A 26,652-nucleotide genomic window follows, 5' to 3' on the forward strand; every position below is an offset into this window, starting at 1 on the left:
ATAGCAATTAAGACTTTATTTTTATAAGGTAGAACACCTGTGTGAGAAATAAGTCATGAATGGAATACAATGTAGAACACCTGTGTGAGAAATGAAGTCATGAGTGGAATATAATGTAGAGCACTTGTGGGAGGAATAAAAATGTCATGAATGGAACATAATATAGGACACCTGTGCGAGAAATAAAGTCATGTAGAACACCTGTGATTAATGTAGAACACCTGTGTGAGAAATAAGTCATGAGTGGTATTTAATGTAAAACACTGCCTCACCGTGTTGGTCGTTTTGATTTGAAACATAACTCAATGAGGTCCGGTTTTCATCATACGATAGACCATATCGGATGGAGGAAAATCACGAAGCAATTATTTGAGGTCAGGATAAAACGGGTCAGGGGCCTCACTATATTTGGTCCATATGATTAAAGGGCCCATCTTGGAGATTTAACTTAGACGCTCTATCCACTAGATACGAAAGGATTGTTTAAATAAAAGTTTGTTGATATATTGATGATATTAGCGTGACGATTATCTCCATGATGCTCATCCGGGGTAAAAAATATACGGCTTTAAATTAAGAGAAGAGTGTCTCGAGCTAGGACTGCCTACAGTCCCACCACTCCGGCACCCCATTTTGTGTTACCAGTCTCTATTGGTTTCAGAAAAGCCTATGCTAGAAATTATTGGAATATTATTAGCAGAACTCGGTACTATGAGAGTCTTCGGCAGTATATTATGAGACATAGTTTGAAGTTTAACCCTCGGAATAGAACATTAAATTAGATCATGTATCAATCATACTAACTTTGACATGAATCTGATCTAAATAGTCAGATATGACAACAACGACCAATGGTAAAATTTAAATATTCAAAATTTCTAACCTGGAACTCCTCGGAAGGTTTGATAATTGCCGTCTGTCTGAACCAGGTCACGTTGGGCCTCGGGGTGCCTTGGACTTTCACGACAAACTGCACCTCCTGACCATCGGCCACCGTTTGAGACTCCAAAAAGTGAGTTATCTTCGGGGCCTCGGCCTTCTGACCCTTCTTCAGCTCTGTGCCAAGTAAAAATTGTGAGGACTGTAGAATGTGCAGGCGAGCTTGGCAGCTTTATGGATATTTATTGATGTGCAAAATGGAAGTATCGTAGATTCCAAGCATTCAATAACAACATTTGAATTCATAATATCAAGTTCACTAGTTCTGGAGTGTTATACATTGGAAGGACGCTAGATTTCCAGTACTGAAAAAGTAATAATTTCATAAACTGAAACTTGAGTTAAAGCAATATTTACAGGGAACTCCTGCACAGTTTTGCGAAAACCATTTAAATGACACTGAAACACTTAGGTAAACATGTAAATTTATTATTAGAGTTATAATATCCCCGAATAAATTGAAAGGTGCAATTTCTTCAAAGACAGGCCAGGCCTTTACTCTCAAAGACAAGCAAATCCCTTACTTTCAAAGACAGACAAGACCCTTACTTTCAAAGACAGGCAAGGCCCTTACTCTCAGAGACAGGCAAGGCCCTTACTTTCAAAGACAGGCAGGGCCCTTACTTTCAAAGGCAGGCAATGCCCTTACTTTCAAAGACAGGCATGGCACCTAGCTACTTTCAAAGACAGATAAGGCCCTTACTTTCAAAGACAGGCAAGGAGGCCCTTACTTTCAAAGGCAGGCAAGGCCCTTACTTTCAAAGACAGGCAAGGCCTTTACTTTCAAAAACAGGCAAGGCCCTTACTATCAAAGACAGGCAATGAGGCCCTTACTTTCAAAGACATGCAAGTCCCTTACTTTCAAAGACAGGCAGGGCCCTTACTTTCAAAGACAGGCAAGGCCCTTATTCAAAGACAGGCAAGGCCCTTACTATGAAAGACAGGCAAGGAGGCCCTTACTTTCAAAGACATGCAAGTCCTTTACTTTCAAAGACAAGCAAATCCCTTACTTTCAAAGACAGGCAAATCCCTTACTTTCAAAGACAGGCAAGGAGCTGATCTTCTCCTCGAGCCGCCGGCGCACGTAGTGAGTGTAGTCGGCGTCGACAGAGAGCATTTTGGACGGCACATATCCACGCTCCTTCGTCAGGTGCTTCTCTACGAACCACCAGTCATGGTCGCTCGATTCTGCAATTGTTTACTTCTTTATTATTATTCCTGTATGATTAGTTATTGAATTCTTGGCCAGTTAAAAATTTATATGTCCTTGATACACAGATTGTTTGATTCGATACAATAAAATCAAATTCGATTTACAAGGTTATACTTCCTATTTTCAATTCAAAATCTTCATCAGAAGTATAATGCTATGCTAATATAATAATATTGTGCAAATAAACAGCTATATTCCAATTAAATGACTAAAGATCCTTGCCAATTAATCGAACTTGAAACATCACTGCTGATTTTTGTTTTAAACATGAATTTTTGTCCGTAACCTAGAGTACTTTTTGCACTGAAATTAGAAGTTAGTGGTATTTTCCAGGAGCCTTTTATGCAATCCACATCAAAGTATGGACCGATCGATTATTGGGCACATATATTCTCCAGATAATTCCCTCTTAATGCTTTAGACATTATCTCATAACTACCAAACAAATCTTAGCTTAAGTGCACCTATCAATCATTTTTAGCGCATTTTCTCATTTACGGAAAAAACGCTATTGTGCTCGTCATGTACGTCCGTCTGTCTGTCTGTCAGTGACTTCACGTTTTCATCGATTTTGAAAAAATCCGGTCTTTGTCACTCACTGCAGTGAGTACCGAGTTATATTTTTTGATTACTGAGAAACTACGTTTTTTATCCACTAAAATATATAAAGTGTCCTGTCCGACATGCTATCAACAACGTCATAAGTAGCTCGGCCCTTACCAATGACATAAACTCGCTCTCCTTCGACCAAATGCATCGAGTTCTCATGGTCGTCCTCGGCGACGTAGGTCGCGATGGCTCTCAGCATGTCGCCCACCTTCACCTCCTTTGCCGTCACAGCTGATGCCGAATATGGTTTTTCGTCATTTTTTTACATCTTTATTACAAATATTCACAAAATCGCTTTAAGATCGCATATTAGCAGGTCACTTTAATCGTAATTAGTGAAAATACTCATTATTTAATACTTTCTGGTCGCGTAAACATAGGCGAAACTTAAAAAAGGTTAGAATAATATCTCGTCAGGGAACGTTACATCTATCTTTGCATTTGCCTACAATGAAGCTTTTAGCTTTTTCCACGCGGAAATGATACCATCCTAATTAATTTCATATTCGTGTACATTTGAGATACAGATTGATATTTGTGACATCGCCAGCTTGTCACTGCAAGCATGACATTGAAGCCACCGTGACAGGAGCTTCGTTTCTCACATAGTAAAGTTTGATTGAATGCATACATTTAATTTCTAACCAACGTTTGACAAAAACCAAGGACAATGCCTAATTTGTCAGCAATTAGAAATAGATTTCAGTATGAAAGTGGGACTGCGGACTAACACCAATATTCGGTAAAGCTTCCGATTAAAATCGTGCTATGTTATAAGTTTGCATTCAGATAATATGCATATTATTCATGTCACTTTAGCATAAATGTATTTAACATAAATTCAGCAGGCTCGATAACAAAAAAACGCTCCGGTACATTTGCATTTTACTAGATATTTTTCCCATTTTTAAGGCTAACCTTGAATGGTGATGGACGAAGAAACAGCAGCTCCGCTATCTTCTGAAATTTCAATAAAAATTGATGTACATTCTGCAACACCAGTTAAATGGCATATTTTTACAATATTTCAGACGAGGTAAAATTTCATTTCAGCACAGACGCAGTTCGAAAATTCGGAAGAAACTGAAAAAAATAACATTAATAAACATTGAAAAAATAAAAACACGATCACCTAAAACAAATGAAATACATTAAAAACATTGAACAATAAAGAAAAGTTCGACGAAAATTAGGAGTTCGGGAGAATTTTGACGATCGCGTTGCCAATCGAGCGCGCGAAACGTAAAATCTGCGCGCACGAACCGAAAAAACGAAATGAATGAACGATAAATAGACGTTGTCCATGCAAGAATATCCCGTAACGAAGCGTTGAACAAAACGTAATTGAATCGTAGAAAAAGAAGCCAGAAATGAAAAGCAATTTCTGACCTTGAGAAAAACAGGGTGCGCGACGAGGTGCTTTTGGTATCCTCACATCCCCACTGTAGGTTTCTTCGGATACCTTCTTCTCTACCTGTCTTGGCTGCTTTACAAAGGTGAATTGACCATCAACCTCTTCAATTTGTTCTGTTCTGTCATCTTCAGACGAAGTATCACTTCTGATACCCAAGAGGACACTTTCGGATAAGTCATCGCTATCCCGTCTTTCTTCACTGCTTCTAAACCTAATTTGAGCTTCGATTTCCTGGTCGTCAATGACATAGGATTTCTTTTTCCTTTTTATTGTGAATTCGTCGGGGACTTCAGGACTTGGCGACTTGGACATCATAGGTTTTTCTACCTCAGTTTTTTTCTTAGATTTTGCCTTCATTGTTACATTTTGTGTAAGCACCTCTGTGGACTCCATTACAATGCTTTCGGGTTCAGTTTCTTCCGAATGGATGATGATATTGCCCTCAGATGATCCTTCATCTATAGTATATCGACGAGGTTTTCTCTTCATTCTAATATTAACTTCTTCTGTAGCTTCTTCCGATGTGAAATCAATAGGTTTTTCAATCGAGACATCGACGTCTTCTCTGATTTCTTGATGTGTTTCTTTATCATTTTCATTCTTGGGGATAAATTTGAATTCGCTCGCAAGAGGGCCTTCGTCCTTACTCGGTTTCCTAACAGTGACCCGTTCATCCGTTTCTTCAGTAATAATTGACTTCTTCTTGGGCCGCTTACGAATGCTGATAGATTCCGTCTCTTCTTCAATCGTTTCAGGCTGGGGCTGACTGACACCAATCGACAGTTTTTTCTCAACCATCTCTTGCTTTTTGACTATGTCAGAGTCTTCTTTTGTAAACTCAGGCTGAAGAATAACCTCGCTTTTTACTGTTTCTTCTGAGACGCTATATCGCTTAGAGGCGCTTTTCATTTTTATTTTAACATCTTCCTCTGTTTCTTCTGTTGTATAATCAGTAGGCTTCATTATTTCAACACTTACATCTTCTCTTATTTCTTGGTGTTTTTTCTTGATCAATTCAGGCATGAACTCTTTGTAATCCTCAGTTGGAACTTCTGGTTTTGTCACTATGAACTCGGTTTCAGTTTCTTCAGTGATGGAATACTTCTTTTTAGGCTTTCGCATTAGACGGACGGACTGGATTTCTTCCTGTATTGCTTCATCTATTTTTTCAAAATCTACGCTATCAGGTTTTACTACTATCTGGTGTTCTTCTTGTACGCTGTCTGCCGTGTAAGGCTTAGGCAAAACATGCTTCAGATCAAATTCAGAAATTTCTTCCAATATTGATGTCTCAGGCTTTTTGGCCTCGACATCGATATCAACATTTTGTTCATCGCTCACAATTTGCTTAGGCTTCGATCGTTTTCGAATTGTAACTGACTGAGACTCTTCAACAGTTAAGCTATCAGGCTCACGCAATTTCATGGGCAAATCAATTGACTCGTTAACCATTGGATGCTCGGTCTTCTTGAGTGGCAATTTCACTTCAATATTATCTTCGAAATCCGCCATTTGTGGTTTTTCAGGTTCTATGGATTGGAATTTCTTCAAAGTTACCTCAGCGGACTCTTTCATCAATTCTCTCGCCTTCGGCTTCTTGACCGTCTTCACTTCTGCACTTTCATCGATCTTAACCATCTGAGGCGTTTCAAGCTCTACTGATTCTGGCTTTTTCAAAGTTATATCTCCTGATTCTTCGATCAAATCTTCTTTGATTTGTTTTGGCACTTTATTATACAGTTTAACGTCAACAGAATCCTCGATCAATTCTTCCTCAAGTTTTTTGGGCTTTTTCAAAGGTAGTTTCACATCCACGTTTTCCTCCATTTCTACAATTTGTGTTTTATCTAGTTCCACCATTTCAGGTTTTTTCACAATGACATCGACAGATTCCTCGACCAATTCTGTCGTCAGTTTTTTGGGCTTTTTCACAGGCAGTTTCACATCTACGTCCTCCTCGATGTCACAAATTTGTGTATTAACGGGTTCCACCAATTCAGGTTTTTTCACAATGAAATCGACAGATTCCTCGAACAATTCTGCCTTCAGCTTTTTGGGCTTTTTCAAAGGCAGTTTCACGTTCACGTTTTCGTCCATTTCGACAATTTGTGTTTTATCAGGTTCCACCAATTCAGGTTTTTTCACAATGACATCAATAGATTCCTCGATGAACTCTGCCTTCAACTTTTTGGTCTTTTTCAAAGGCAGTTTCACATCCACGTTTTCGTCTATTTCGACAATTTGTGTTTTATCAGGTTCCACCAATTCAGGTTTTTTCACAATGACATCGACTGATTCCTCAATCAATTCTGCCTTCAGTGTTTTGGGCTTTTTCAAAGGCAGTTTCACATCCACATTTTCGTCTCTATCAACAATTTGTGTTATATCAGGCTTCTCCTCCATGATATCGACAGATTCCTCGACCAATTCTGTCGTCAGTTTTATGGGCTTTTTCACAGGCAGTTTCACATCTACGTTTTCCTCGGGAACCACAATTTGTGTTTTATCAGGTTCCACCAATTCAGGTTCTTTCACAATGACATCGACAGATTCTTTGGTCAATTCTGCCTTCAGCTTTTTGGGCTTTTTCAAAGGCCGTTTCCCATCCACGTTTTCATCTATTTCGACAATTTGTTGTTTATCAGGTTCCACCAATTCAGGTTTTTTCTCAATTACATCGACTGATTCCTCGATCGATTCTGCTTTGAGCTTCTTGGGCTTTTTCAAAGGAAGTTTCACATCCACTTTTTCCTCTATTTCGACAATTTGTGTTTTATCGGATTCCACCAATTCAGGTTTCTTCACAGTGACATCGACAGATTCCTCGATTGATTCTTCCTTCAGCTTTTTAGGCTTTTTCAAAGGCAGTTTCACATCCACATTCTCCTCTGTTTCGATAATTTGTGTTTTATCAGGTTCCACCAATTCAGGTTTTTTCACAATGACATCGACAGATTCCTCGATCAATTCTGCCTTCAGCTTCTTGGGTTTTTTCAAAGTCAGTTTCACATCCACGTTTTCCTCTATTTCTGCCATTTGTGTTTTATCAGGTTCCACTAATTCAGGCTTTTTCACAATGACATCGACAGATTCCTCGATCAATTCTGCCTTCAGCTTTTTGGGCTTTTTCACAGGCAGTTTCACATCCACGTTTTCCTCTATTTTGACAATTTGTGTTTTATCAGGTTCCACCAGTTCAGGTCTTTTCACAATAACATCGACAGATTCCTCGATCAATTCTGCCGTCAGCTTTTTGGGCTTTTTCAAAGGCAGTTTCACATCCACGTTTTCCTCTATTTCTGCAATTTGGGTTTTATCAGGTTCCACCAATTCAGGTTTTTTCACAATGACATCGACAGATTCCTCGATCAATTCTGCCTTCAGCTTCTTGGGCTTTTTCAGAGGCAGTTTCACATCCACATTTTCCTCCATTTCTGCCATTTGTGTTTTGTCAGGTTCCACTAATTCAGGTTTTTTCACAACAACATTGACAGGTTCCTCGATCAATTTTGCCTTCAGGTTTTTTGGCTTTTTCAAAGGCAGTTTCACATCCACGTTTTCCTCTACTTCGACACATTGTGATTTATCAGGTTCCGACATTTCAGGTTTTTTCACAATGACATCGACAGATTCCTCGATCAATTCTGCCTTCAGTTTTTTGGGCTTTTTCACAGGCACTTTCACATCGACGTTTTCCTCTATTTCTGCAATTTGTGTTTTATCAGGTTCCACCAGTTTAGGTCTTTTCGCAATGGCATCCACAGGTTCCTCGATCAATTCTGCCTTCAGCTTTTTGGGCTTTTTCAAAGGCAGTTTCACATCCACGTTTTCCTCTATTTCCGCAATTTGGGTTTTATCAGGTTCCACCAGTTCAGGTCTTTTCGCAATGGCATCCATAGGTTCCTCGATCAATTCTGCCTTCAGCTTCTTGGGCTTTTTCAAAGGCAGTTTCACATCCACGTTTTCCTCTATTTCCGCAATTTGTGTTTCATCAGGTTCCACCAATTCAGGTTTTTTCACAATGACATCAACAGATTCCTCGATCAATTCTGCCTTCAGCTTCTTGGGCTTTTTCAAAGGTAGTTTCACATCCACGTTTTCCTTTACTTCTGCAATTTGTGTTTTATCAGGTTCCACTAATTCATGCTTTTTCACAATGACATCGACAGATTCCTCGTTTAATTCTGCCTTCAGCTTTTTGGGCTTTTTCACAGGTAGTTTCACATCCACGTTTTCCTCTATTTCGACAATTTTTGTTTTATCTGGTTCCACCAGTTCAGGTCTTTTCACAATGACATCGACAGGTTCCTCGATCAATTCTGCCTTCAGCTTTTTGGGCTTTTTCAAAGGCAGTTTCACATCCACGTTTTCCTCTATTTCAGCAATTTGGGTTTCATCAGGTTCCACTAATTCAGGTTTTTTCACAATGACATCGACAGATTCCTCGATCAATTCTGCTTTCAGCTTCTTGGGCTTTTTCAAAGGCAGTTTCACATCCACGTTTTCCTCTATTTCTGCCATTTGTGTTTTATCAGGTTCCACTAATTCAGGTTTTTTCACAACATCGACAGGTTCCTCGATCAATTCTGCCTTCAGTTTTTTGGGCTTCTTCAAAGGCAGCTTCACATCCACGTTTTCCTCTATTTCTGCCATTTGTGTTTTATCAGGTTCCATTAATTCAGGTTTTTTCACCATGACATCGACAGATCCCTCCATCAATTCTGCCTTCAGCTTTTTGGGCTTTTTCGTAGGCAGTTTCACATCCAGCTTTTTCTCTACTTCGACCGGTTGTTCCGGTGCGATAACATCATTGGATTTTTCTACAATTATTTGAGATTTCCGTGGCAGGGGTCTACTCTCTAGATCTATCTTTTCTCCAACATTTGATGGCTGAATTTCTTCACATATTTCTTGAGTTGGCTTCTTGACTTCTTTTTCTCCAGGGAATCTCAGTAACACCTCTACTTCTTCAACAAGCTCGATATTCAGTTTTTCAGGTTTCTCACTGAGAGGTTTTTTCTCGGGAATTTCCCTCTCGCTGACCTCACTAACGGGAGCAGGTTCAACCTGAACTGTTTGTGGCTCTTCCACAGCAACTTTTGAAGGAATATCAACTATTCTTCCCACCGTCATATCTTCGAGTTGAGTTTTTACCGTGAATGGTTTAGCTTCAAAGTTTTCTTCTACGACCTCGTTTACTAAAACGAATTTATTCGGTGCAGCTTCGTGTTCTTCGATATTGAAAACTTCATTATTAATTTCTTCAACTATTTTCTTCATTTTAGGTTTTTCGTGAGTTTTTTGTAATAGCTTAAGGCAAATTGTCTTGTCATCCATATCTTCTTCGATTTTCTCGGAAATCTCTTCTGCAATAAGTTCATCAGGTTTGATTGACGACAGTTCAACTTTAAATTCTTCTTCGATAACTAGTATTGCGTGTGCGTATTCGGGTTTATCGAATTCAATGTCCTCCGCTGTCAGTTCTTCGACTACCTCACTTTCCTCTGCGCTAATTTCTTTCTTAGATTTATTAAGCTTTTTTGCCATGAACTTTATGTTTATTTCTTTTTCTTCTAGATCAGTCCCCACAAGAGGATGGCTCTCATTTTGAACATCAATAGTTTCTGTTCGCATTCGTTGCGGCTCGATTTTATTACTTTTCGTAACTTTGATATCACTGACTTGCTGTTCTTCTAGAATTTCGAGAACGTCCCGAGATTTTTGAGGAGCCTTTAGCACAAGAACATCCTCTTGTTCAGCACGTTGAAGACCTTCAATAACGGTTGCAATTGCTCTGCCACTTTCATTCCCTTCAGTGATGAACTCTCTCGCCTCTTCTGTAACTTCGAGCAAATCACAGGCACTTCTCTTCTCTTTCGAGGCCTCTGGTTGACGTTTCTTCGCTTTGGGCATTGCTTCGTTAACTTGTGACTGCACTTCAGAAATTGAAGGAGTGTTGAGAACTTCCACTTCCCGAATTTCAGGGCTTATTTGTTCGGTGACAAAATCACCTAGGTGCACCACTTCTTCGTGAATTTCTGCAGTTTGAACCTGAACTGATGATCGTTGATCAGTAGTTGACTTAGCTTGAGCTTCTTCTATTTGAACGATTTTCTTTGCCAATCCTTCTTCCGACAATGTTTCAGAAACGACTAGAGCCTCTTGGGGTCCAAATAAGATTTTAGCTGAATCTTCTAGCGGTCGAAGAATTTCTACGTCTCCAGGAGTCTCCGATCCACATACCTGAGATACGATTACAGATTCTTGCACACTAATGGAGCGCTTCGCTGATTCTGCAGACGGTTTAGAAACAATTACGTCTCCCGTCGATTCTTGAACCTTCATTTCAGAAACAGCAAGGTGTTCTTGCAAATATGGTACGGACTGGGCAGTCTCTTTGCGAGATGTTGGGCGGCCATTTTCCTCGCATGTTTCTTGAATAAAAACAGAGGATACTGTTACCGGCCTCTGCGCATCAAATGATGTTATCGCTTTATCGGTCATGTACTCATTCTTTCTGAATGTTGAATCCTGGTCAACTTGCACTTCGGTTATGAGGATGTGCTCACTCGACGGCTGGGTACGAAGTGCTTTCTCAAGAGTGGGTCTGACTTCATCTTTCACAGTATCAGTCTGATCGAACATTAAAATGCTTGAAATGAAAACAGTTTCATTTTCATCGAGAACAGTGTGAGCATGTGAAATGTCTGTTTTGATTGGTTCTTCATTTTCAATAACGCTCTCAGACACAATTTGGGTTGTTCTCGTAAGATGTGAAGAAGGTTCCAGTACAACAGTACCTTTCTCTTTGTTGGGATGCATGCATGTGAAATCTTTTATTACCCCCATTGATTGTATTTCGGCAGTTTCTCTGTGCCTGTGAGTTTCCAATTCAACACTTGCGGATGTATCTTTCACTTTCTGGCAAGGAGTAGGTAGTTCATTTTCAATCACTTCATTGTCTGACACACTAACAGACTGCATCGGCATCAAAACTGGCGTGGCTTGAGCAGTTTTTTCCTTAGGCAACGAATCTTCCGTCGGTTGTTCAATCTCACTGATGTCAATTTCAGTTATCAAGACGGAGCATACTTCTTCCAGAACTCTGCGAGCTTGAGATGATGATACAGTAAGATCCATTATTTCTTCCCTTTCAGAGACTGCGGTATCATCAACGTTAGCGACGTTCAAAGGACGTAAGACTTCAGCTGAGCTAAGATTTGCTAACTGTGGGGTTTCCACGACAAGGTTTCCTTCTTTGGTGTTAATAGGAACATCGTAAACAGTCACGTATTTAGATTCTTGCATTGACACTCCAGCGTGAACTTCTTCAATAAACTGTCTTGCTTGATTTATCTCTTTCTCCGTAATTTGAGTTTCCGAAACAGAAGCTACGTTTCTTGGAGCAATAACACCCTTGGCATGCAAAGTTTCAGTTTTTGGTGTCTCTTCTTTGTAGAATCCTTCCTTCTGTTCAGGTAATATTTCGCTAATTATAAGAGGTGTTTGTTCGTTAACGAGGATTCGAGCTTGCGATTCATCCAAAGGCAATGATTCCAAAGATTTACTCGAGTCTAAAACTTCTGACTGCAAAATTTCAACAACATTTTGACCGCTGAAGGAAGTTGAGGCCACTTGAGACTCAGTTTTGCAAGAGATTTCTTGTTTCTCTCGTTCCTCTGGGAAATTTTCATGGACTGAATGAGCACTCATTGGCTGCAGCACGGTTGTGGCATGAATGCTCTGACGATTCACTGTTCCTTCATCGAATGTTTTCAAACGCTCATTTTCTGCCTCGACAACATCCACAGTTACAGCAACAGTTTCCTCAATAGAACGATTAGCACTTACGGCTTCGAAAACGAATCTTTCCATTGTATCCTCTTTCTCATGCGACATAATTTGGGATATTTTCAACGATTCTCGAGAGTCCATTTTTGCCGTTGCCTCGCTTCGTGTCGGTTCAAATTTTTTGTCGAATGATCCTGCTTTTTCACTCGTCATGGTTGTTGATATGTCAGGCAACACCAGAGCCGACCCTTCAAGTTCAGACTTTGCTAGCTGCGCCTGAGTGGGAGTTTCGGTGAACGCCTTATCTTCTTCAACAGTGTTTACTACAGACACTGCCAAGCTTTTCATTTCATCCAAAACCTTCGTGGCATTTCTTTCGCTCTCCTTTGTAGTCACCAGCTCCTGCTCTTTATCTTCTGTTGAAGTTTGAGACACTTGAAGGAAATGTTGCATATCAAGCAATATTTTTGCTGTTTCCTCAACTGGTTTCCAATCATTGCTGGGACTTTCATGTTCTGAGATGAGCGTAGTTGACCATGATGCTAGATGTTTTGGCGATAAAACTGTCTCCTCAGAAGCAACAACAGTTGGTTGTCCAAAATCTGCCAAACTGCTTGTCATTCCTCTAATAGTTGTTTCACTTGTTTCAGCGATGATTTGACCGCTCAAAGTAATTTTTGCCTTATCGGTTTCAGGCATTTTGGTTTTAGTTTCCATTCCAACTTCCGTTGTGAAGGTTTGTGAAACTTTTGGCAGAAGCCGTGGTGTCAGAACGGTTTCTTCTGACAGCTTCATGAACTCGGGAGTCATGTGTACCAAGCCTTGCGTATCGTCAATCGGCATTTGTTCTGTTACCAATACAACCGACTGCTCAGATAGAACAGGAGTGGCACTTTGCGTTGGAAATTCTACCGTTAGGTGTTGTTTCTCAAGCTCTGATGTTAATACTTCCGTTATGTTTGGGAGATTTAGAGGTATGATTATAGTATCTTGAGATATCACCCTAGTATCCGGTGTTTCAAATTGTTTAATTTTCCCTTCTTTTTCAGCAATATCTACGTACTGCATGCCTGGGACATGTAAGGGGTTCATCACTGGCACGGCCTCAAGAGACTCCTCCATTCCCATTGGATAAGAAGTTAATTCTTTTTCTTTGTAATTACATTGTATCTCACTTATATCCAATGATGAAACTTCATCAACAAATACTTTAGCGTTTGATTTTCTACCCTCCACAACAGACAAGCTCTCTTCTTTCTCAGAAGTGTGGGTTTGACTCACCACAGCAATATTTTGAGCGTCGACAGCAACAGCCGCTAAGCTTGTCACTTCTTTAGGCACATCAATCGACTCTGTAGACTCGCATATGGTGGTATCAGATACTTTTGGCACATGAAGTGGAGCCAGCACGGATGCAGCTGTTGCAGAATGGGATACAGGCATTTCTCCCAGTTGAGTTTCGGTTTCCTTGATTTCGGCGTTTACTTCGCTAATGCATATATGATGGGTTTCGTTGACGGCAAAAGTTGCTCTATCAGGTCTATCAGAAGCGGTGTCTAATTTGGCCTCACGATCGATTGTAACTGTTTGCTGAACCGAGGCTGCGTGTTTTTCGTCTATCAATACTTTAGCAGATGCTGAGGTAAGTGCGTTGGCCAGGCAAACGTCTTCGTGCTCAGCCACTTCAGCTTGCGTTATACTCGGCACGATGAATGGAGTTAAGATAGCAGTTTCTCGACCTCTTGCTTCATTAGGTGGGATCATTTTCGGCAATGACTCTTCTTTGAAGTCAACCTCGATCTCTGAAACTTTCAGTGGATAAATTTTGTCGATTGCTTCTTTGGCTGCAGATGTCAAGTCGGATATTGTTTCAAACGGTTTTGTTTCACCTAACACGGTTGGTTCGTTAGCATGCAAAGGACTGATAGTTTCTACCGACAATGACGCCATATCTTCGTGAATAGTAGGGATTCTCAGGCCTCTTTCTATTTCATTTGGTGTTTGCTCGTTAACATTAGCCAATTTCATTGGGACTATAACCGGTTTGCTTTTAAGCGCGTGACTTTCTGGGAACCTATCTTGCTGGTGAATACCTTCCTTCGAATCGACAACTGTCTCTGAAATCATTACGCTTTGCATTTCTTCAATCATTGGATGTGCTCGAGAGTTCAACACTTCAGTTTCTTCAAAGGCTTTTTCATTTTCTGCAGCCACTGCTTGACTCGTTTGAACTGACTCGAGCCCTATGAAGTTGACTTGAGCAGAAGATTCTGGGAAATCGAACTCTAGAACAGCACCCTCTCGCTCTTTCATGTTAGTTTCTTCAATATTAGCAATGTGGAGTGGCATAATTACTGGCTTCAACTCCGATTTGTGCTCAATGGGCGCAGTAGGTTCTTGATAAACTCCTTCTTTGTTTCCAGAAAATACCTCAGAAACTTCCAGGCTGAGGCATTCATTCAAACTTTGAGTAGCTTTCATTTCTTCTTCTTTGAGAGAACAGAAAGCAGTTTCCTTTTCATGAACTAGTGGTTGAGACGTGCCTGCAGCTTTCTGTTCATCAAAAGCTTGTCGGGCGTATTGCTGGTCGGGCGTTTGAAATAATTTGGTACCCTCTTGCTCTCCCGTAATTATGTGAGACACGTCAGCAGAAACACGAGGCACCAAAACAAGCTTAGACTCGATGTTTACCCTCTCCATCTGTTGCTTGCTCTCAAAAGGAGCTTCTTTAGTCTCTGATGAGACTTCTGAAACCGAGATCGATTGACTCTCAGTGTGTGTGATTTCTGCCTGAAGCTCTTTGATTTCTTCATTCGTGAAATCTTTCTTTGAATCTAAAACATCACTTTGACTTACTTGCGCCACTATTTGACCAGTCACAGATATCTGGGCTTGTCCAAATTCGACTGTTGTATCTGATGACGTAGTCCCGTGCTCCGAGGTCTCAGTATGCATCACATGTGGCGCAAACATGGGGACAATTATGGGTACGGTTTCAATGTTCTTTGAACTCGGTATTGGAACAGTTTCGTAGAGAGCTTCTTTCTGCCCTGCTTCTATTTCAAGTACGGAAACTGACTGAATTCCTTCGATCACAGCTGCAGCTAACGAGTGGTCCCGTTTCGGAATCTGCATCGCCATCTCTGAATCTTGAACCCACTGTTCGGTGATTTCTGCAACCTGCTGGCCTTGTAACGACATTGAAGCTGTTGTTTCTTGCCTTTCGTCAATGCAAAGCTTTTTCAAGTGGTCTAAAGTGTTGACGTCATATATAACAGCAACCGGATGATTTGGTTCCTTATCTATAGTAGCGGAAGAGCCTTGAGCTTCTTTTTCTTTGAATGATTTTTCCTTCTCTTGCATATCGACCACGAGCACCTGAACTGAATCTTGTGATACTATTTTTATAGTCGAATCGCAAAGCACAGCTTTTGCATCATGTCTTTCAGGTACATCAGTCTCCGGGAGCACTTCACTTATGATGATAGGCTGCGAAGCAGGTGATATCAACTCTGTTGCAGATGAACTAGCGGGTGCTGTCGTGATGTGATGGCTTTCCTTATCTTGTGCAACAGTTTCTTGCATGGTTGCAGCTTGATATGGTATGAGGTTAGAAGACGCCACCTCTTCTTGTGGTTTTGTCGGTAGGAAATTGCTTTCTTTGTCTTCGACAGATGTTTCAGACACGTTCAATGGATTTAAAGTATCCATCAGTGTGGGGATCACGAGAGCCGAAAGAGGTTTATCTTCCACAACAGAGCCTTCTTTTTCACTGGTGAGCGTGGAGTAAATTTCTATAGCCTTTTTGGGAATAATGTTCGATATAGCTTGTCCCATAACCGCCATGGCACTTTGGAACACTCCCAGCGAAGATTCAGGTCGATTTTCTATCACTTCTACTGAAATGTTCCCCATTTGAAGATTAACGTTGGCACTATCACTCGTTGGTTTCGATATTATGTACTCCTTTTCCTTTTCATTGTAGGTTACATCAGACTTCATAGCTACTTGTTTCGGCAAATATTCAGATGTGGCAAAGCAGGATTCAAGTTGTTTATCATGAAGCTCCATGGTAGAATCTTGAGCGAACGTTTGGCAAACCACAATCGAGTTTTCTCCTGACACCAACTGGCTCTCCAAGGAGACGGTCGGCCTAATAGATTCAGAGGTTATAAGTTCTTTCTCATTGACACTGATTTCTGTTGTTACCGATGCCACAGAAGGGACAAACGCAACGTTGCTCTCTTCTGTCTTGGGCATAGCACGTTCTGCAAACTCACGTACAGGAGACTGCGACTTAATCTCCTGAACTGATATAGATTGTTCGGTGTCAATTGCTCTTTCTGCCGTGTGCTGATCGAAGGTGATGGTTTGCTGTAAATCCTCCTTTTCATTGACATGTACACTCGAAGTAATTGCTGCTCTTTGAAGTTCTGTGAGTTTCATGATAGCTTTCACATCACTTGGCATGGGAACATCTTTCAAGGCTTCCGAACACTCTGAACTTTTAACCTCCGTCACATTGAGGCTATCATGGCCTTCACACAGGTCAAAAATTGCTTTCTGAGATACCGTACTCTCAATTGTCAAGCCGGATTCTTTGTCTGCCATATACGGTTCTTCAATCATAAGTGCAGTACTACTGTATATTTCTGGAGCGATGCTTTCTTTTAGTACTTCTCTGTCTTGAGGTAGATCCTTCAGAGACGACGATAATTGCACTTCCTCAATCAAAAGTGGTTTATGCTCCTCAAAAAGCTTCGTCGGATAAGATTTTTCAAGATTTTTGACATTATATAAGCCTTCTAGCTCCTGTATTATTACCTCGTGAACGTCTGCGGCTTTTAACCCTCTTACGTCCACCTTGGCTTTCTCTAGCTTCATTTTGATCTCTTGAAATTCGGGAGCGGAAAAATTCGAAAAATCTTCGGAGACCTGTAGTGACTGGAGTCCAAGAACAAAGTCACTTCTGGCTTGACATTCAATTTTGAGTAGTTCTTTAAGTATAAACTCCTTGTCGGAAACAGAAACCTCGGAAACGGTGACGGATTTTTGTTCTATAAACTCAGTCATCGCATTTTCCTTGTCTGCAGACTTTTGTTTGACGAGTTCTTTCAATGGAGACTGGGCTCGAGTTTCTCGTATTTCGACTGCTGGTTCGTTCACCGTGACGTCACTCTCTATTTTTATATCGGGAGATCTCTTTGACAAGAATTGTTCTTCCTTCAAGTGGATAGTTTGTTCTTCTACCTCAATTGCTCTTTCAGTCATGAGGGCCTTGCTTGCGACATCAGTCAGTGGCTTTTCCAGTGTTACCTCACCGAGTGTTGATAATGCATACTTATCATTAATTTGCAACGCTTGCTGAACATCATTAATTTCTTGACAAACGCCAGTCGTGAATTTTTCTGCAGTAATACATGCCTCTTTCTCATGATAGGTTATTTCATCAACTGTCACTGACTCGTTTTGGATCGTTGACGGATTAGCACAACCAGTTATTGGTTTTTCACATTCAAATTCGCCGGTAGTTGATTCTGTTTTAACTTCAGAGATAGTGAGAGCTTGCAGATGTTCATTTTGTTTCCTGGCTGTTTCTGTATTAAGTACAATGTCTTTGAACGCATCCGTGCCCTCGTAAAGCTCAACTTCCGAGACATCCAACGACACATAAGCCCCCACAGATTTCTCAGCAGTAGTTGCTGGCAAAAGTTTATTCCCATCTACCAACTTAGCTTCCTCTCGTATGATAGGGTTTTCTACCTCTATAGCTTGTGATTCTTGAATAGATCCGGAAGCGGTAGTCGTTAAGTGCTCTTTCGACAGGAACTCGGTTTCTGAGACAAAACCGTGAATTTCGGATACTTGGAGACTTTCTTGGGCTAATGCATTGGGCATGATATTTTGCACCTTAGGCCTCACATCATCTGGCAAATTCGCGGTACTTTCGGCTGATTCTAACTCTAATACACTCAAATGATCAGAAACTAAAGCAGTTTCCAGAACAGTGGCTGAATCCGAGATATGTTCTTCAATGTGGACGCCTCCTTCTCTTTCTGATAAAATCACTTCATTTATCTGTGCGGCGTTTTGCTCGACATAAATTCCTGTGCAATGTTCAGAAATGTTCTCTGATTCCTTTAAAGCACCAAGTGATTCGTTGACACTTAACTCGTTGACGGAGACAGAAGATACAGTTCCCGAGTGTTCAATTCTAGCCTTTTCTTCTTTTTCTTTCTTTGAATCATCTAAGCCTTCTTTGATCATGAATTGGGTTTGCGTAATAGCTATAGATTCTTGTATAGAATGTTTTACATTTGCTTGACCTTCGGAAAAGGCCTCCTTTTTCAGCGATTCCTCTTTGTCATCAATCAGTACTTCTGTTACGGAGACAGATTCGTGTTCCCTCACAGCAGGAGTAGCATTCGCTTCGTGTGCTTTCTTTCGAATCAACTCCACTAATGTCTCATGGGGCGTTTGATCCGTAATACAGATGGACTCGTGTACATTGTGTATACTAGTTGCTTCGGCGGTTTTGTTCAAACTGGTAGCAAGAATATCTTCTTTGTCATCAATTATGATTTCAGTCACAGACAAACATTCCAGGTGCCTAACGTCAGGAACGGCATTAACTACGCTAGGTTTTTTCTCAACCAAATCTGAGAACATCTCATGCGAAGGTTGATCTGTAATGGAAATAGATTCGTTGAGATTTTGAATCCTAATTGCTTCTACGGTCTGATTAATCTTGGGAGTAAATTCCTCCTCTTTATCTTTGTACCACACTTCTGTAACAGACAATGATTCTTGCGGACGGAAATCTGGTGTTGCCGCAATTTCATTCGGTTTGAGCTGAAGTAACTCATTTGTAATTTCATGAGACAATTGGTCTGTCACGCAGACTGACTCGAATGTTCCATGAACTTTCACCGCTTCTGCCGTTTTGTCAGCGTTGATAATGAGGTCCGATTCTTTATCTTCAACCAATGTCAAAGTCACAGACAAAGATTCTTGTTGTCGTACATCTGGAATAGCAACCATTTCATTTGGTCTTGTCTGAATTAGCTCACTATACGAATCATGCAAATGTTGGTCCGTCACCAATACTGATTCCAGCAGACTGCGAACGCTGGTGGCTTCAGCTGTTTTATCTTCTTTCTTCGTAAATTTACCTTCCTTATCAGTCATCATTACTTCGGTGATGGACAGTGATTCCTGTTGTCGTACGTCAGGAATGGCGATCATTTCATTGGGTTTAGATTGGAGGAGTTCGCTGAATGTATCGTGAAGAGCTTGGTCAGTTACTAACACCGATTCCTGCAAATTTTGCACTCTAGTGGCTTCAGCAGTTTTGTCGTCTTTCTTTGTGAAGATACCTTCTTTATCATCAATCATTACTTCTATAATGGACAGTGATTCTTGTTGTCGTACATCAGGAATGGCGATCATTTCATTTGGTTTAGATTGGAGGAGTTCACTGAATGTATCGTGAAGAGGTTGGTCTGTCACTAGTATTGATTCTTGTAGACTTTGTACCCTAGTTGCTTCAGCTGTTTTTTCGTCCTTCTTTGAGAAGACATCTTCTTTATCTTCTGTCATTACTTCAGTAATGGACAGTGATTCCTGTTGTCGTACGTCAGGAAGTGCTATCATCTCCTTAGGTTTTGATCGGACGAGCTCGTTCAGTGTGTCCTGCAAAGAATGTTCACTTATCAGTAAAGACTCGTGCATGCTTTGAACTCTTATAGCTTCTGCCTGCTTAGCCGTTTGCTCCACGAGAGTTGCCTCTTTATCTTCAGTGAGAATTTCCGTCACGGATAGTGATTCTTGTTGTCTGATGTCGGGCAGTATGACCATTTCTTTTGGTTCTTGTGGCTTCAGTTCAGAAACTGTTTCATGTGAAGTATGATCCGTTATAGAAATAGACTCGTGGATATCATAGATACTTTTTGCTAGTTTTGTTGGGAAATACTCCTTTATTTGCAATTCCTTTTCGCCTAAAATTTGTTCAAAGTTCAATAATGCTTCGCGCTTGTTCAACACGGTCTTAACCTCGATTGATTCGCTTGGTTTTTCGCCGGAAATGAATTCTTCAACTTTCTGCAGGGAGTCGAAGCCGCCATTTTGCTGTGGGGCATCATTTATATAAGCAGATTCCTCGTCTTCAGAAGTAACAAGAGTCTTCCTTATTCGTTTACCCATCGATCTCTTGATCGTAGTAGTTTCCTTTCTTGTTGAAGCTAAGGAAAAAACAACACATTAAATTACTAATTGAGCATAGCGTTCTACTTGATTATAAATCTCCAATAATATGAAACTAAGAACCTAGGCAACATGAGGTTAGACCTACTCTAGCATGATGACTATATACGTATAACACGAGAAAAATTAGTGTTTTAGGGAAATTCTCAGATGAAATCTCATGCTGGGTTAGTTGAACATCAAATTATGTGCATGTAGTTTGTAAATGTTTAAATTTCGTTTCCATTGTATGGTGTTAGGAACTTGCCTGGATAATTATCTTCAACAGAGGATTTTCTAGATATTCCTTGCTCATTATCAGTGGAAATTTCTTCTTCTACTGCAACAATTGAATGTTTCCTTATTGAATCTTCTTTGCTTGGTCCCAAAAATGATAGAGTTTCGCAAATAGAAGGTCTGTGTAATCTATCTTCTACAATAGACTCGACGCAGGTCACCTTTTCAACGCGAGGAATGTTTGAGATAACTTCTTCTCCTAATTCATCATCCACAGGTGATCCTATATCAGATACCGGAAAATCTTCTTCGATCTCTTCTTCTTCAGTGACTGTTTTTCGAATGTTCTTATCGGCCTTGCGTTTTATGATTCGCTTGTTGATCACTGTTTGTTGCTCCGTTTCAGTAATTTGAGCGTCAAATCGTTGCTCTAGCAATTTTTCTTCGCGTTTTCTGCTTTCCTGTTGAAGCTTGTCCTCTTCTTGTTCTTCGAATCTTTTCAATCGAGATTCCTCATCCGACTCTGAGAAATTTTCTTCTTCGATTTCCTCTTTTTCTTCGACTTTTTTATCTTGTTTCTGCTTATTGATTCTTTTTTGTTTAGTCGTTATAATTTGTTCAATTTCTGTCGCTTTCACGATACTGCGCTGCTCTAGCGCTTTATCGGCTTGTCTTTTGGAATCTTGTTTGGGCAAAATGTCTGAGTTTGGTTTTTCTAAGGAGGGACGTTTCAAAACTGGACTTGAATTTTCGTCGGTTATAAATGTTGTTTTATTTGTCAGTTGTACTATGGTCAGAGGCTGTGTCTTGTCATCCTGGATGTCTGTGAAGAAAATAAGTAAATGTGAACAATTTCTGTGAAGGAAAATGTTGTGATGTATCTAGTGTTAGTTACCATCTTTTTTATCTGAATGCCCCAGTCACTTAAATTGAGGTGAAAATTTATTTTTTTAAGAAAAACGATTACTAATCTCAACCGTCAACAGCAACTACGAAACTCAACATATTGCAGACCCACTCACCTCGGCGCTTGACGAGCACCCATTGGTCATGGACATTATAAATGGTTTAGAATCTTGAACAAACTGAAAGCATGAAAAACATTCCAAAAAAGGAGGTTTTTCGTTGAGAAATTTTCAATGAATCCTATAAACCTATAAAGCTCAATCAATTCGAGATTCAGGCCACTTCTGAGTTATGGTAGAAACGACATCGTGAATTGTAACAAAAATATATCTGCATAGGAATGACGCGTGAAGTTTGTAGACAAGTTGAGTGTAATTTGCGATATTATTCTAGATTCTAAATGTTTCGGAAATTAAATGATTAGGAATAAATCTAGATTCGGAATGTATAGGGATTATCAGTGCGTTCATGTGTAGATTCGTGGGTATCGTTGATACTATACCATGATATTGAGGCACCTCATCTGAGGACAGCGTAATTCGTTCCGAGCCCGCACGCTAGCATCGTATTTATGCAACAAAGGACTGCTCGCAAAAACTTCGTTTCTGAGGAACATCGACTTGATTTGCCGGGCAAGCTTACTACACTCGGTAATAACCTATCAAAATTTCGTTTACCTTTAAACGATGTGCAACTCTGCCTCGAAGTGTTACTCTCACACACCGGGAAAAACTGTCGACTTATCTACTTATCACACACAAGCACCCGAGCGACCACGGGTTAACTCAAGGTTAGCTATATAATAATTATATTCAAAACTCACCCAAAGTTAGAGAAATTGGTAAATCAACGTAAATCAAGCACTTTTATAACTAGTCGCGCAGGGATTAACATATTTTTTATCCGCTTTGCTGTCCGAACAAGAATGAATGCGATATTATTATTTTTTTTGCCGTCTGGAAACTATAAAATTGTCCTAGTATGATTGAGAAGTAAGCTTGACCTTAGGCACAAGTTCAGTTCACGATTCCCCAGCTCGGTGATTTTTCATTGAGAAGACAATTAGAAAAATTAACTCCTGCTTCATAATAATTTATTCCGGCCCAATGCTGAACTCATCTTTAAGATAATCTCATATTATAATTAATTGAACAAATATTAAAAATAAGACGAAAAAATAAGCTTCATATACTATTATGGACAATAAATACTTTAAGAGAGATATTGCTTGATCAAATCTTATGAGTTCGTAATAAAGTATAAAAACTTTTTGAATAAAATAAATTAAATTTAATTGTAAACCAAAAGTGTAATTATACGTCATTAAGTGACTTAGGAGGTAGAGGCTCAACTAAAAAAATATAATTAAAGCAAAAGCTGCACCTTTGACCAATATTTTTTTTTACTAAATATTGAAAATTGAAGTTGACATACCAAAAAAATCTAGGAAAAACAATCGTTTAAAAGGAATGAAACCAATATTTTAGGTAAGATGACAACAGAAAACAACAAAAACATAAATCATAAATCAAGAAGAAATACAAACAAGCCGCGATGCTTAGATTCAGTCTTCATAAGCGTTCCGGAGCTGGCATTATTTTCCGTACCTTTCGAGTTCCACAAGTTACATGTTATTTAAAAGAGTCGTAGGCACAGATTCATTTATTCTTATGTTTAACTTGGCGATGCAAATTCGTTTCTAATTACTTCCCTTCGTTGCATCTTGGGAAGTAAAGCCGAGTTCACCAATCGTGGAAACGATGCAAGATACGTCCGATCACACGTCGACTGCTAAAATTGAGTTTCCACTCCCCCAGTACGTTGGCTTTAAAATTTCAAATACCAACGGCCTATTCCTGCAAACTTTATCCTGAAGACTAAATAATGCGCACCTTTTTCTCGCTAAAAGAAAAATATATTTAAGCCTGAGCTGCAGATATGAATAATTTAGGTTTTAAAATATACTTGTAAGAACGCACACTATCACCCGGTCCAAAAATTCTATGGCATAAGCTTGCGTACATTCATATCACTTGATGAAGTATGCTGGTAACGAAAATCTTTTTTAATTTTATGATAAGATTACATCAGAGAACAACAAACACAAATCAACACAAGAGAGCAAATGGTTATTGAGTTGTCGCACAGCGAAAATCTGAAAAGAAGCCTCACTGTATTAACATATAAACTCGTGATTCAAATATAGAACGAAATCTCATAGTAAAATAATAAAATATTTAAAATAATGCACAGGTTAATATGGAAAATAATAAATATTTAAATATAATAATTATATATTTATTATAATAAATATGGAAAATAATAAATATTTCTATTAAGCATTAGATTGAAGAAAAAAAGAGACCCATTGAAGAGTATCACTCTAGGCATCTGGGGGCAATAATTATATCTGTACGATTTAGTTATTGCCTGTACGATTTAATTATTAACCCTCATGCGGGGGTTTATATTAGGCATCAGGCTCTATAGGAAAAGGTTTAATTTTCAGACTGCTATAGGAATTATTTAAATTGTCCTAACATCAAAGTAATGAGGTTATTCGGAGACAAAAATTATATCATAAATGGTTTTTGTACTGTGTTTTCTTGGTGTATCGTAATTTTTTAGCGTATAGTTTTGCCGTTATTTCAATGCGAGATGAAAAATTCATAAATTAACTAAATTAAAATACTTGCTGAAAAAGAAACATAATTGATCAGGCAAGCGTTGTTGAGTCTAACTTAGCAGCAGGCAGAACCGAGAACAATTATTCAACTCTTAATAAACAGCAAAGAATGGCCAACCTTGTTCATGTTCAGCTTCTTGCGTGTGCTTCTGCTTTTGGGTTTCTGGAAAAAAATTTATCTTCTTGAGCCACGATTCTCTGTCGTTCACTGCAGAAAATATTTATTAAAATTTGAACCGATATCCCAGACAGCTGGGATCTTTACATGAAGAAAATTTGCTGCTCGAACTATCTTCGAAAAATAGATTTCATCCAAATTCTTCAGGTTGAATTGTTGAAAAAATACAATCATAATATGCGAAAGAAAAATATAACTTTTCCTCTGTGCCTTCGAAACTAGAATTAATGTTGATGTTCTTCAGTGATGCTTGATCAGTGTGTTACCTTCGCCAAAATAAAGATAGTAAAAATTCATAAGAGAAACGCGATTCCTATCGAAAGAATAGATATTTGAGCTCTAACTAAATTCAGAACAAGCAAATGAATTTATTAGAAATTTTTAGTTGCTTCCATTTTTGGTCAACACAGTCGTACGTCTGTCACTGTGTAGTGCATTATTTTCATAAACTTTTCTGGTAATAAAAAATAGAAAGAATTCACTCCATACTCGAATCTGTAATTAAATAAGGTAATTCTTTTTTCATTCTGGATGCACCGAGAACCTTGTTTTGAGCCCACACTTCATTTAGAGAAACATCAGCTGTAAAACCGGTTACATTGCATTAACTACCCAGAAAATTAATTAAATATATTCAATTAACCTGGAATCAGAAGAAATATGAAAAATGACACGCATATACAATAAAAAATATGCACGAAATAACATCGCCAACATATTTCTCATGTCCAGTCATCATCAAATAGGTTCCGGTAAATTCTCAATGATAAGGAAATAATCAGCATACAGCATAGTGAGATACATTTTAATCTCAATTAAAATAGTTGGAATGTGCTGGTAAAAAAATACACAAGCGGCAGGAGTCAAGAGGAATGATTATCATAAGTGTACAAAACTCTATAATAAATACTAAAGCCTTTAAAAATAATACAGAATCGTAATAATAGGACTATGGCTACTTAACTTACTCGTATCATCAGACATCAACGGAATTAATACTAAATGTAAGCAAAAATCAAACATTTCTCTGCTAACTAGTGAATTCAAAAAATATATACAAACACGCCACAAATTTAAATGGATTTAATCGCAGACATATGTTCTGTGTTATTCCAGTTCAGAGGCTGCGCTTGAGTTATAAAAAATAAGCAGCGATGTAGTTAAGCACTAGAAAAATGACTGTGAAGCTTGAAAACTGAATGCAGCAAAACATACAACAAATGCATGACATTTTCGGACATGACTACATGTTCATCGATTCGCCGATTATCGATTGAAGTGAAAATATTTAACATATATATATATATATATATAAACGGAGTTAGGATTTAGTTAAAGGAAATCGATGTTGAACCATATAGGCACTATAATCTCTTTCAGTCATTTATTTATCTAATTCTAGCGGATCACTCTGGGAATAGTGGCATGGAAACTGACAAATTGGTAGGCTGGTTATTGGTGGGACTAAGGCGAAAGAAATTAAAATTATGCGAAAAATATCGTCAGTAATTACAGGTAGACAACATTAAGAGTTAGTACAAATAAAATAATAGGCACGCATTCACACATTTCGTGGTAACCCTGAAAACATCTAACAAATTATGCCTATTCCACATTACTTATGTTAAAAGTTTGTGCAAGGAATTGGAATAGAATGCAAATAAGATGCAACACATAAGATCATTTTGAGTAAAAAATATGGATTGGGCATCACACAGTCAACTTCAAACGGTCAATAACAGTGGGGCGCTTGTCAATATATTACTCTTACTCGATCGCTTTTATTTGATCTCAGAGAGTTATTTTTGTAACATTTCTTTCAGTCGATGTAGTTGGCTTTTTCTAGACATGTATTACGCAACTGTATCCGTGAGGTTTTGAATCTTTGATAATTAAAAATTACAGTTAAATATACGGAGGATTATCTATTTAAACGAGTTTATGCTCTAAGATGCTGCCTTATTGTCTTCATTTGAAATCGGTCTCAAAATTTTATACATTGTAAACTCCTCAAAAAAAATGATAAATTGAAATTTACGATAACATTAGCAAGCTAAATATCGGTATGGGATTCATATAAATAAGATCATTTGCTAATAAGTCAGTCACATAATTAGCTGAAGTTTTTTGTGCGACAAAAATCTATTAGATAAAAAACTACAACTGAATTGAATATGGGAACGATCAAAGGAGCAGAAAAAAGTTTCACCTGCTCAATAAATATTTTTATTCATTGCAATGTATTTTTCCGGTATCCATAGAAATTCACAGATAAATTCCGATCTCACATCAGTGAATTAACTTACAAAAATCAAACAACTTTGTAAAATTCGGCTAGTTTAACGGTAACCGACAGGGATTGATGGCGAACATGATAAAAGGACAAGTGGACTCCAGGTGTAGTGTGGGAACGTGGATGGGAGAAGTTGGGTGGCGGA

At 38.9% G+C, this 26,652-nt stretch overlaps 1 protein-coding gene across 1 annotated transcript in view; it reads right to left on the reverse strand.

Annotated features, from left to right (window-relative positions):
* The window catches only part of LOC108682039 (titin), a 182,954-nt gene that overhangs the window by 26,657 nt on the left and 129,645 nt on the right, over positions 1 to 26,652 (reverse strand). The window contains exons 113-116 of the mRNA XM_047880517.1: positions 3,680 to 3,721; positions 2,873 to 2,992; positions 1,975 to 2,127; positions 884 to 1,056 (exon numbers count right to left, since the gene is read on the reverse strand). Of these exons, the coding sequence (XP_047736473.1) occupies positions 884 to 1,056; positions 1,975 to 2,127; positions 2,873 to 2,992; positions 3,680 to 3,721 (488 nt within the window). The remainder of the gene's footprint in view (positions 1 to 883; positions 1,057 to 1,974; positions 2,128 to 2,872; positions 2,993 to 3,679; positions 3,722 to 26,652) is intronic.

The sequence above is a fragment of the Hyalella azteca genome, unplaced genomic scaffold (genome assembly GCF_000764305.2).
Source record: "Hyalella azteca isolate HAZT.00-mixed unplaced genomic scaffold, Hazt_2.0.2 contig5528, whole genome shotgun sequence".
NCBI classification, from domain to species: Eukaryota; Metazoa; Arthropoda; class Malacostraca; order Amphipoda; family Hyalellidae; genus Hyalella; species Hyalella azteca.